This window comes from Juglans microcarpa x Juglans regia, chromosome 6D, assembly GCF_004785595.1.
Source record: "Juglans microcarpa x Juglans regia isolate MS1-56 chromosome 6D, Jm3101_v1.0, whole genome shotgun sequence".
NCBI classification, from domain to species: domain Eukaryota; kingdom Viridiplantae; phylum Streptophyta; class Magnoliopsida; order Fagales; family Juglandaceae; genus Juglans; species Juglans microcarpa x Juglans regia.
Window position 1 is genome coordinate 22,514,697 of NC_054604.1, and position 13,294 is coordinate 22,527,990.

Consider the following 13,294-nt stretch of genomic DNA (forward strand, 5'->3'; position numbering starts at 1 on the left):
TCCAATAGTTCAGAGGTTATTCTTTAAGTTTCTTTCAAGGAGGTGGATCTAGAGAGGGAGACAAGAGCTGCATGCTTCATCAATCGACTCCAATGAAGAGCACTAGTTCTATTCTTTTTCCTTTCAGTTTCATTATGAACTAATTTTAATTTCTAAATCTTTGATGTTGTCTAGCCTTGAACATACAATTTATATTCTAAGTTATTTTATTTTCAATATTTTTATGATTGAGTGTTTATTCATTGTTCGTAGTGCTTGAAATTTTCTAGCTAATTATTGTTCGATCTATAGAATCCCAATGAGACTGAGAGGTGATTTGTGATTAAGAGCTATATGATTAAACACCATTAGTTGAGCGAAAGTAGAGATATTTTATCGCAATTAACCTGATTTTCAAGAAAAATCCAAAGAATTTAATGAGTCTTAAATTAGTTAAATTCACATAGAGATATGATAGATTATTAGTTAGAGATATTTTTAATATTATTCTAGGGAAGATATTGAATAGTTGAGGGGTTTTTTTTTATCAACTTGGAATAATTGGAATTCTGTAACAAGGAAGAATACATTGTTACGATTTTGCACAGTTGCAAATATTCTCAGCATAACAAGCAGGTTCTTGACTTGCTCAAGGAAACAGCGCCAGCAAATTGGATGACAAAAAAATTCCCAATATGATCTATACATCAAGAGAGGAATTTTGACAATATATAATCTTAAAAAATCCAAGCACTTCAGATTTTCTACCACAATTTTAAAAATGTTCCAAAATATAAACACACTCATTCCCACAATCAACATTTCCAAGCAGATTAAAAAATGTAAACAAAAAATGGAGGGAAAGAAAATATACCACTCAGATTCGTAGGTGGGGAGCCGGCTAGGAACGAAGATCTAAGGAAGCAGGAAGAGATGTTGGTAACAAAGGTTTCGTTCAGCCACCTCATGAGCTTAATAGCCCGACACCATTGAAGTCTTCTGTGAAATGGGCCAAGCTTTAACCTGAGATCTTGAAGGATTTTGTATCTCAATCGGGCAATGTGTCCTCGATTAGTTTTGAAAATGCGACGTATAATTCTCAATCATCAGAGATTTTGAAGGATTTTGTGAGTGATGGAGAGAGGGAGAGGGAGGGTGCAATGGACCTACTTGTAATCCAATGTATCTTACAAAATCTATTGTAATGTAGTGAGAGTTGGGAATTGTTTGTAATGAGATGAGGGTTGTTGTAAATAAAACAGAGTAATTGTGGAAGAAATATAGTTGCAGGGAATTGTTTGTAATGAGATGAGGGCTGTTGTAAATAAAACAGAGTAATTGGGGAAGAAATATAGTTGCAGGGAAAGTGTTTGATAGAGTCTCGTAGACTCATATTCATTGATAGTGGACAGCTTCGAGGGTTTCCAACGTCCATACACAAATCAATTCACACAAGGTTCCAGAATACCCTTCCTTCCATCTCTTCCCTTTCCTTTATATGAAATTATAAAGCAAAATAACAAACTCTCTAACATACTCCACTACTTCTACACACCCAGACTACTTGACACATGGGAAAGGCTGCTCCTCTTTGCATACTACAATTGTTAAATGCACACTTCACTAACACTAATACTAAACGGCACTGTGCAGATCTTCAGGAACGACGCCATCTCAGTTGGGTTCATAACAATTCCCTCCCCTTAAAAAAGAACCTTGTCCTCTAAGTTTAGAGCATTGATAATATCATGAATAAGTTGGCATGAGAAGCTTCCAAAGCCTTAGGGAAACATGTTTTCACCTACTGTTTGTTCTCTCTCTCTACTTTCAGCAGTAAACTTTGGGTGGTGTTCTTGACATCATTGCAACAACTCTTATTTCGGCCATGGCTTACAAATTGGCATCCATATTTTCTTGACTCTAGATCATACAAGGTGTTGTCACCCACAACATTCTCTAATGCTAAGGTTGCACTAACAAGCTCCCAGAAGAACAAGAGCAACAGGAAGGAATAGAATTGCTTTCCAATCGTGCTAAGAGTAATATTTGCTAATCCCACTTTAAGTGTAGCAGGCCCATTGAACGGAGAGAAAACCCACATTGCAATGTCAGTAAAAGTAGCACCAAAAGTAGGCTTCATGTGAACATAAAGTTTTGTACTTTCCAAGTTTCCATGTTTGACACTCTTTCTTTGATCATCACAAGGCAAGTCCATGCAAAACTCCCCATCATTCACTCCCTCACCTAGTAAATTTGAGCCACTGTCACCAATAGCCTCACCATCCAAAATCTTAGTTCTAAACAACAGTGCTCCATTTGTTAAAAACCATGAAACAGATAATGGCAAGAAGATTTCTTTTAGATGAAAAAATGCGGTGAGTCCATAGTGGGAAATTGGCGCTTGAATCTGCTCACAGGTTGGCATTGTAGCTAAAATAGGATTTAGATTCTTCAAGCATGCAATTTGAAGTTCTTCTCCAACATCCCCGTGGCTACTGCATAAAAATGTACCTATAGGAAGTCCTCTCCCCCACAAAGGACCTTGTCCTCAAGGTTAATAGCAATGGCACAATTGTCACCCACACTCCAAGATAAAAATATTGAAACGTATAGAAGTATAGAGTATAGAGTATAATTTTGAACATACTGCTAGGCAATGCCATAATTTTCCAAGTTCTTCTTACGCGTATCTGATAGAACAAAAATTTTCATAAGGATAGAAGAGACATGTTGCAAGAGCTTAATGGCTCTATAGAGCCGCACTCCATCTTGGCGTTGCACGAATAAATCTGTAACTTTGAGTCATATTCAATGAGTGGACTCTGTTTATAAGTAATCTTGTATCCCAATATTAGCAGATGTGCTAAAAGTTTACCCTCCCCATGCATTATATCTGATGAAAAAAAATCTTGGACCACTTGATCAATTTATAATACCAGATGGCACCATAAACAATAATGGAGAGCCCCCATCCACTCCATCGATACCGTACTTGAGGGAAAGGCTACTCTGACATTTAGCTTTATCAAGGATAAGAGCAAGCAGCAAAAATCTCTTCAATATAACATTCCCAAGAGTTTCATAGTAACCAAGTCTTTATAGGCCTTCTACCATCTTGTTATAGGCATAAGCCTTTGCAAGACCCACATGTGAGAAAAACTGCATTGGAAAACAAGGAATCGCCACCCAATACAATGTACAATACTCACAAATCTCTCTACGGATTCCAGAAAAAATTCCATCATCCCATGCTATTCCTCTATCAAAAGCTGCAAAAAAAAACCTTAAGGGGCAAAACATCAAGCAAGTAAGGAGCAAGGGTCATATCTACTGATTCTTGCAACCCTCTCCTAATTTTCCATTCCCCTCCACCAACGAGTACCAACAAGGTGTAAAAGACCACATGTATCTCAAATTTACCCTCATCATTATAAGCCATGTTCCCCTTCATATCATCCTCTAGGTCTTCTACTTCCGAAGGTTCCCAGATTTTGGCATCCAGTTCAATGTCAATGGACTGAAACTTCTCAGTTACTTCATCAGAGGATTGGCCATGATTTCCAGAAACACCATCTTTCGCTTCTTGACCGTTAGTTGTCTGTATTTCCACATCTCTTGCAATATGCCTATAATTGCCATTATTGCTTTCCTTTGAGTTGCTTTCCATCCTTCTACAACTCTCTTGACCATCATTTATTGTAATTTCTTGTCCATTAAGTCCATTAATCCTGTCATGTGAATTTACATCAACCAAATACTCACTGCAATTAGATACAAAGCTATCACTGCTGTACAATGAAGTATTTGGACTAATCATCGGTTTTTCATGCTGACTCACACCATCCCACTTTATAGATTCTCCCTTATGCTTCTTGCGACAAAATTTACAAGAACCAACACCAGCTAAGTTCTCATCATCGTCGTCAACAAAATGATGATCAGAAGAGTTCACATTTATCTCCTCACCATCAATGTCGTACGCGTCATAGGAGGGCATCTCTCTTGAAATGCTACTTTGAGTTTCATCAATTGCATCCGTCGTTGTTTTCCTTGCTTCAAGAACAACATACCCGTCGTCAAATATCATCGTCCCTATCAACATAACACCATCTTCTAAAACAACGCCTCTGTGTCTCACTTGGTGTTGCTCCAATGGGTAGATCTTTCTCCCATAAGCATATTCGATATTGAGCTTCACATAATAAATAGTGACGGAAGAATAGACTTAGAGTTTTAGGTTTTTCCCGTCGAAGGACTTCACTGTAAGAACCATTTGGCCAGGATCTTGATAGAATTCATCATAGAGTGCACGGTGATAATTCTGGAAACATACTTGAAGTTCTTCATTACTCAACTCCATGGCAAGATCGTTGGCTCTGATACCACTTGTAATGGACCTGCTTGTAATGTAGTGAGAGTTGGGAATTGTTTGTAATGAGATGAGGGCTGTTGTAAATAAAACAGAGTAATTGCGGAAGAAATATAGTTGCAGGGAAAGTGTTTGATAGAGTCTCAGAGACTCATATTCATTGATAGTGGAAAGCTTCGAGGGTTTCCAACGTCCATACACAGATCAATTCACACAAGGTTCCAGAATACCCTTCCTTCCATCTCTTCCCTTCCCTTTATATGAAATTATAAAGCAAAATAACAAACTCTCTAACATACTCGACTACTTCTACACACCCAGACTACTTGACACGTGGGAAAGGTTGCTCCTCTTTGCATACTACAATTGTTAAATGCACACTTCACTAACACTAATACTAAACAACACCATGCAGATCTCTAGGAACGATGTCGTCTCAGTTGGGTTCATAACAGAGGGATGAGAAAGATGGTTGGTTTAGGGTTATCAGGGATAGGGACGACAAAATAAGGGAGAAATCTTGTTTTTCCATGGGGTTCAAACCAGTTTCATTTTCCACCCATTTTTTATTAGTAGTCACTTGGCATGCCAGATAATTTAATTGAGTTTCTCAGTCTTATTTCTCGATACCTGTAGGATTATCCTCTGCAAATATCATGTGGGCATGGGTGATACTTAGGCCACTTTCCCAGTTTACCCTTGGAATTTGTGGATCAATGACCCCCAGGCCATTATCCGCTGTTCCCTTTAAATACCTTTGTCATTCGTCCCTATTTAATCAGACGAAATCAGGAATTTTTGTTGGGTCAGCTGATCTAAATATAAAAGCATATAAGTTTTTGTAGTCTCCATTTATATAAGTGTACGTGCATTATTAAAGATCTATTTAGAAACTTGAAATAAAAAATCAATATTGTAATAACTCAAAGTCGATTAAATAATTAAGAAGCCAACATTATTATACAAATCCATCATAAAAGCACATATAAAGGATACAAATTAAGAAAATAGCAAATAAACTTTGTTGTTGAATTTAAGACTAAATGTTGTAAAGCCCCTATTATATAAATAAGAATAGCCTTAGGATATATGTTGCCTTCACTCTTTATTGTTAACTTGATGGTAGCATCGATGTTAACAAAACCAATCAAAATAAACTAGTTAGTAGAAGACTTGAATGGAAAAGTGTCAATAAATAGGAAAAATGAGATTTTAAATATACCAAATAGTTAATAAAAATGATCGAGAAAATTTATTGCCTATTATTAGATGTGAAAAAATAAATAAAACAATCAATGTGAAAATGTGAGATTTTTTTAATGACCATAAAAGAGGTGCAAGTATGAAAAAAGTATTGAGAAAATAAAAAGAATTTGGAAAACTAAGTAGTAAGAATTTTGAGAATTTTTGGGGGTCCAAATTGTGTTTATATTGAGGACATCATAAAATCGTAGTTCCTCCCCTTCCTATATATGCTATGCACCCAGACACTATAATATATATGACTTTCTCCTGCTTTCCGAGTTAGGAGCCATGCAAAATTCCCTATGGGAAGATGTCAGTATTAGTTGCCTCTTTAATTTGAGCCATCTCCTTCCTCCACTCATAAGCCTTTGTCTTATTATCTTCGTTTCCTAAGACATGCCTTGGCCTCAACATCATCTCAACTTGGCATTTGACAACGTTTACCATCCCTTTCTTCTCATTTTTCTTGCCATTTTCATCTTTATCTTCCAACAGTTTGACGTTGCATCAAAAGATGTCGAAAAGGAAAATGAATATAATTTTTCTTTTTATCTTGCTCTCCTTTTTTGTTGCTGTCAAGCTTCCCCTGGCTCTAACTCTAGAGCAATCCACTTGCGGGAGGAAGATTTTTCGTTTCCACTAACTGATTCTATGGTGGCCTAGCTCTTTTTTCCGGCATCAGTCGTCATTGCATCTCCTTGGCAGTAGGCACTGTCCAACATCAATGAGAATGTTAAATAAGGTTAATTCGAATTACCTCAAGGAGCAAAACTCTCACAATGTCAAATTTTTGTTCGTCTTATAGCCCACGTCACTTTGTTGTTTGCACTTATACGCTTAGGAGGCTACTAGAGTCTCTTAGACTGGACTGCTTTCCTAGACATACTCTGCGAGACCATATCATTTGTAGGCCTAAGAAAATATGCTAAAGTAGCAACATCAAGTTTTCATTTCAGGATATAGTTCCAAGTTCAAGGGCATAGGAATAGATTATTTATTGATCCATTAGGGCTCACATAATAATGGAGCAAGGACCCATCTAATCACTCCCTCATATGGTCATCTATAACACATATAGTATGAAATATATGTTAAGGTGGAACTCCCACTTAATTGGGCTTATCACATTCAAATGCCGAAGGACTCTTAGTCTTGTCACCACAAAGGCGCTCTAACTTTCGTTTCTTAACACAGTCACTCATCTAGTGCATGGCTAAGATCTCACATTCTGTTTTAATCAAGCTTCATGAAGTTGTTCAAATATTTCATATACGACTCTTGAATGTCTCATCTTATCCAAGCTAAGGTGACATTCTTTAAATTTATCCTGAATGCTCCAAAAGCATTAAAATGTTCACTTGCTCGCTTTCCAAGCGTCAAAGTAATCAATTTGTCTCATCTTGCTCGCAATTCAAGCGCCAAGGTGATCATCCATATGAGTAGACTAATCTTTGACTGGTAACATCTTTGTAATATGTGATTTTCATTTAGTATCAATTAATTAATAATATGAAATAAACACAATAATCTCACTGCAATAGATACTAACAGTGTCAAATGTACAATAAAGTCTTAGGTATTCTCAATACAACATATGTTAAATCCGATTAAGTCCCAAACTGCTAATGTGAGTTTAGAAAACATTTCTACTAGTAGCCTTAGTAAGAGCATCCACATTGGCTTCTTCAAATAACATTTCATCTTTAAATTTAACTAATTTTATCAATAGTTGGCCCACATTGAATTAGCCAAACATTTTTCATCTTAAATATTATCTACAATAATTTCATATTTTTCTTCAAAGATGAAAAGCACTGTTTCACCTCCAAATACATTGTTTATTAATTTCGGTCATCTCTCTCCCGCGATTTCTTTCTCTTTCTTCTTCCCTCTTCCTCTCCCGCGTTTCTTCTTCTTTTCTTCCTTCTCTTCTTCCCTATTTCTCTCTCGCACTTCGTTCTCTACTTCTATGTTTTTTCTCTTCTTCTCTTCTTCCCTCTCCCGCGTCTCTTTCTTCTTTCTCTTCTTCTAGTTTTTTTTTTTTTTTCTCTTCTTCCCTCTTTCTCTTCTTCCCCATTTCTCTTCTTTCGCAACCATTCTCTCCGGAAACCATTCTCTCCTGCGACGACACTCTCCAGCATGGCACAACGGCAGCTTTTCAACAACACGACAAGCACACGGTATGATTCGAAACCCTAACCGAAATTTCACTCTTGATTTTTATTGTTTGGGTTTGATTCGAAACCCTAGCCTTGATTCTACTCTTGATTTTATTGTTTGGGTTTGATTTTGTTGATGTTGTTTGAGTTCCCCGAACTGTCGATTGAATTATTTGGAGCGTGGGCTAAGCTTCTTAAATTCCCTTGAAGTTTGAAACATGGTCTTGGGTAGTTTGAAACATGTTTGTAATTATGGTCTCGGGTACTTTCTGAGATCTCGGTTCATTTCATGTTTGTAAAGAAGAGGATACCGAAATTTCACTCTTGATTTTTATTGTTTGGATGCTAAAATACGCAGGATTTTTATTGTTTCCCTTCTCTCCACCATGTATTGTCGGATCATTTGCTGGTCCTTTCTTAGGGAAACAAGTCTCTCTCTCTGCTATGATTGTGTTTGTGTAGCACTGAAACTATAAAAAATCTAAGAAGATGAACAAAAGAAAAAACTAATTTGGAAGATGCAGTATAGAGACCAAGAAAGTGGGATTGAAATAGAGAGATGCTCAAAAGTAAGCACCAAAAAATATTACCAAATAGCTACAATATAGAGTTAAAAACAGAAAGGGAGGAGGAAAAAAGACCCAAAAAAGAGGGAAAATGAAATCTGCCCATTGGATGCAGTCATCTAATCAAAATTCTTTTTGAGGAGCTTAATCTCAACCCATATAGGGAAAGCTAAATGGCATCAATAATGGATTTGCTCTATTGAAAAGGGAAAGTCAAGTATAGTTGAAGTGCATGAAATGACCTTTAAAAAGCTACAATCTAAAAAAAAAAAATGAAAACAAAATATATGGGAAATCCTTTAGGTACAAGGCATCTCGTTTCAGATATAAAATATTAGAACATATTGGAAATCCTTCAGGTTGATATATGGGAAATCCTTCAGGCTGATATAACATATTGGAACATCATTTCAACTCAAAAGCTTAAGCATGTAGTTTCAGATATATTTATGCCATAAAATGATTATATACCCAAATGATTATATACCTCGATAAAATCATCAAATGAGAAAAATAAGTTCGTGAGAATAAATTATCGAGGAGCAAAATAGCACTAGATTCAATTTACTTCCATCTAAACAATAAATGTAGCTAAGCATGCCAGCACAAGTACCACATATTATGTGTTTCAGATTCAATTTCCTCTTTTTTGAAATTATGTGTGAATACTTGAGATTGTGGTTGCTGTTCAGTAGCAATATTTATGACTCTAATCCTTATTTTTTTACAATTATACTTGAATCAAGGATGGACACCACATTTGATGAAGATCCCTTATTTACCACTCTATTGCAAAGTGGTGAACAAGGGAGATCCACAACCGTAATGACTAGTAGCCATGATAATGTTGGACTCCAAGCAACACTATTGGAAGGTGAAAAAAAGCCACCTAGTAAGAAAACACAACGAGGTGTGTCTTTCACCGTAGAGGAGGACAATCTCCTCGTGTCAGCTTGGCTCAATATTAGCATGGATTCTATACGGGGGGCGGATCAAAAATATTCTCAAATGTGGGAGAGAATTAGCAATTATTACAATGAGCATAAAAATACTAGCATGACAAATCGTTCTGGGGGTCATTGACCAATAGATGGTCGGTGATCCAAAAATGCACAAATAAATTTTGTGCTGCTGTGGCTCAAGTAGAATCTTTGCATCCATGTGGTGGGACAGAGTAGGACAAGGTATGAGCTTCTAACTAAATTTCATTCTAAATCTTCTTGCTGAAGTTCTATTCTCACATTCTTGTTACATTCGCATATTTAAATTGAAAGAGCTAAAATCATGTATAGAGAGACTGAGAAGGCCACATACAACATGAAACATTGTTGGTGTCTATTGAGACACCAACCAAAATGGCAACAACACGTGTCTATGTTGTGTACAAGAAGGAAACCACATGGGAAACGCCCTGCTACGACAGAGTCGACTCCACTAGGAGACGATGTGATAGATGACAACGTAAAGGTATTTTTTGAGAGACCTCCAGGCAAGAAGGCTAAGAAAGAAAGGGAAAGAAAAATGAAGGTTGCAGAATCTTACGATTCAGAATTTGTTGAGGCCTTAAATTGCATGACAAATGATAGAGTTGTCTTCATGTTTGAAAGAAGACAAGTGACCAGTAAATTGGATGCTAATAGGTCTCAATTACTAGCGGACAAAAAGAGAAGAAATGATACAGAGAATAGGAAGATCGATATGGAGATAATGAAGATGGATCTTACTGGCATGAATGGAATGCAACGAGAGTATTTCTTGAATCTTCAAATATAGGTTTGAGAAATCTAGGAAGCGATTTTCATCTCCATCTCTATCTTCATCTTTTGAAGATGTGTAGCCTTTTGTTGGTGAAACATTTTGGGATTGTTTTGTATATTGTGATTGTATTCGTTTTGGGGTTGTAGCCCATAATTATTTTGTGACTTTTTGTTATTTTGGATCACAAAAATGGGTGTTTGAGAATGTGGGCAACAACTAGTCATCACACTCTCTAGGATGTTCATAGTTTTATAGGTTGGTTATCACCCTATTCATTACTCTTATTTTGCATTAGTTGTTATCAAAACATTGTATAGCCTTCAAATGATGGCAGCCAATCTTCTTTACATTGAGTGATGATGTTTGTGAGAATGGGCTTGGTTGCATTGATGGATCGATGAAATTGTTTTGATAATATTGATATTGTGTGATGAAATTTTGTTTATTGGATTGTGAGAATGAAAATGAATATAATTGTTGGAAATTATAGATGATTATTGGAGGTTATGAAATAGAATTAATTAAAAAATAAAAATTAATTATAAAAATATAAAAATAATAAATGATAATATTTTATTATTATAGAGAGTGTGATGATTAATCCAATATAGACTTTAAATTTTGAATGATTAGCTAAAAGTGAAAAAGTTACATATTAGTCAAAATTTGAAGAGTAAAATATCCAATCTAATGCCAATGCTCTAAGAGGATCAACTACCATCTTGCTAGTGTAGATATGTTGTAGGATCACCTCACCTCACCTCGCACAACAACATCTCGAATATAGTGAAAACTAATATCTATGTGTTTGGATCTGTCATGGTATTTGGGACACTTGGCATTTGCCAAAGCTACCATACAATCACTGTATATCTTAGGTTTGGCAGGTGGGATGAGACATAAAATTCTCATCTCATCGCATCTAATTATTACAATTTTTTCAAATTCATACACAAAATATAATAAACAATTCAACTTTTTTAAATCTCAAAATAATAATGATATTAAAAAATAATATTTTAAACTTTTATCTAAAAGCAAAAATCTTCATCTCATGATCCAAACCTAATGGCTTCATGCAAGAGTTGTAACCTCTGGGCATTGAAAAAATCTCTTCAACCAAACAACCTCTTGTATAGTTGCTGATCAAGTAATGTACTCTGACTCCATCGTGGACAAAACAATGCATGATTGTTTCTTGCTACATCAAGAAATCCATCGTGGACTCCATAAGACTTCCAATTGCACTTGCATAAAGAACTATAGTCATTTATTTCTTTTCCTTATCATTCCTAGGGCAATTTTCTATACTCAATGTATAACCATTCTCAATTGGAGTGTCTATGGGTTTGGAGTTGTGCATATGAAATCGTTTTAGAATTTTCTTAATCTAACTCTCTTGAGACAAAACCAAGAAGATTCCTAGATTGATATCTTGAAATTTTAACTACCAGCATATAATTTGCTTTACCCATGTCCTTCATCTCAAAAGTAGAGGATAACTACTCTTTTTTTGCGACAATTATCTTCATATCATTTACAGCTAATAAGATGTCATCCACATACAAAGATAAAATGAGAAAACTCTTCCCAGTACATTTGACATACACACAATGGTCTTCTTCTAGCATTTCAAAGCCAATTCAAATAATGGCTTTAAGAAATCTGAAGTACCATTGTCTAGACAATTATTTAAGGTCATAAATGGATCATTTCAACTGGCATTCTTTACGCTCTAGTCCCTCAACCTCAAAACCAACACGTTAATTCATATAGATCTTTTTGTCTAGTTCTCTATTGAGAAATACAATTTTTACATCCATTTGGAAAAGTTCAAAATCTAGATGTGCAACTATAACTAGAATGAGGCGAATAGAAGCAAATCTCACTATATGGGAGAATGTTTCTTCATAATCTATACCCTCTCTTTGGGTATAGCCCTTCACCACAAGTCGGGCCTTATACTAGTCAATTGATTCATCTGATTACTGCTTAATTTTTTAAAACTCATTTGTTTCCGATAGATTTTCTCCCAAGTGGAAGATCAACTAACTCCCAAACTTGTTTTTTTTTTTTTCATAGAACTCATCTCATATCTCATAGTAGCTAGCCACTTGTTTGAAGTGGTGAACTTAGTGCTTCCTCATAAGAAGAAGGCTCATCAAAGTCACATGGAGCACAAATGAAAGCTTCCCCTTCAATCTCTAAACAATGATGAGGACTTGTTCCATGTTTGCTTCTATGTAACTGAGACTTATGAGTCACTTTCTAGTGGTAAACTCTCACTAGGAAGCAAGTCACTCCCATTATCTTTTGCAAATCCAGAATGTCATAATTCTCCACCCTCACCAAAAGATAGTGTAACTCCCTCAAGTTCTTGCTTCACCAATATTGGAAAAATCATTCTCGATAAATGTGACATCATGTGACTTTATTTCAGTCATCCCTATGTTAGGATGTTCACCAAACATTACATAGCCCTTTGAGCTTTCTGAATATCTTATGAAGATATGCTTATTTTCTTTAAGTTTCCCATATTTATGAGAAGTGGTGTGAACATAACCCGTAAAACCCCAAGGCCGTAAATGTTTCAATTTTGGTTTTGCACCATTCCATAATTCATATGGAGTTGAAGGAACAAACTTAGAAGGCACGCAGTTCAAAATGTAGGTAACAGCTAGAAGAGCATCCCCCAAAATGATATTGGCAGGTTAGCTTGTGCCATCATTGATCGAACCATTTCCAATAAACTATCACTATTCCTTTCTGCAGCACCATTTAGTTAAGGTGTGCCAGGAATCACTAATTGCCTGTGTATCTCCTTTTAATCACATAGTCCTAGAAACTCTTTAGGCAAGTACTCTTGACACCGATCAGTTCGTAAAATTTTTAAATTCCTTTATTTTTTATTCTCAACCTCAGCCACAAAGCGCTTGAAGCAGTCTAATGCTTCAAATCAATAGGAGATCAGATAGACATAACTAAAAATTGAGTAATTGTTTATAAAGGTGAGAAAATAAGAGGCATCATGGTGTGCCTTCACATTCATAGGTTCACAAATATCATAATGGTATAGCTTTAAAAGATAAGATGCCCTAGGATCCTTTCCAAAAGGCTTTCTACAGGCCTTACCAACTAAACAAGACTCATACACAGGTAAGCTTACATTAGCAAGAGACCTCAATAGGCCTTCTGTTGCTAGTCTAGTCATTCTATCT

The 13,294-nt window shown here is 35.9% G+C and overlaps 1 protein-coding gene across 1 annotated transcript; it reads right to left on the bottom strand.

Moving 5' to 3' along the window:
- Positions 1-2,915: 2,915 nt before the first annotated feature.
- LOC121235162 lies at positions 2,916-4,154 on the bottom strand. The gene is made up of 2 exons (XM_041131436.1): positions 3,716-4,154; positions 2,916-3,670 (listed from the first exon to the last, which is right to left on the bottom strand). Exons 1-2 carry the CDS (start codon positions 4,079-4,081, stop codon positions 3,242-3,244), a joined length of 795 nt encoding a protein of 264 aa, XP_040987370.1. The 5' UTR covers positions 4,082-4,154; the 3' UTR covers positions 2,916-3,241.
- Positions 4,155-13,294: the final 9,140 nt, after the last annotated feature.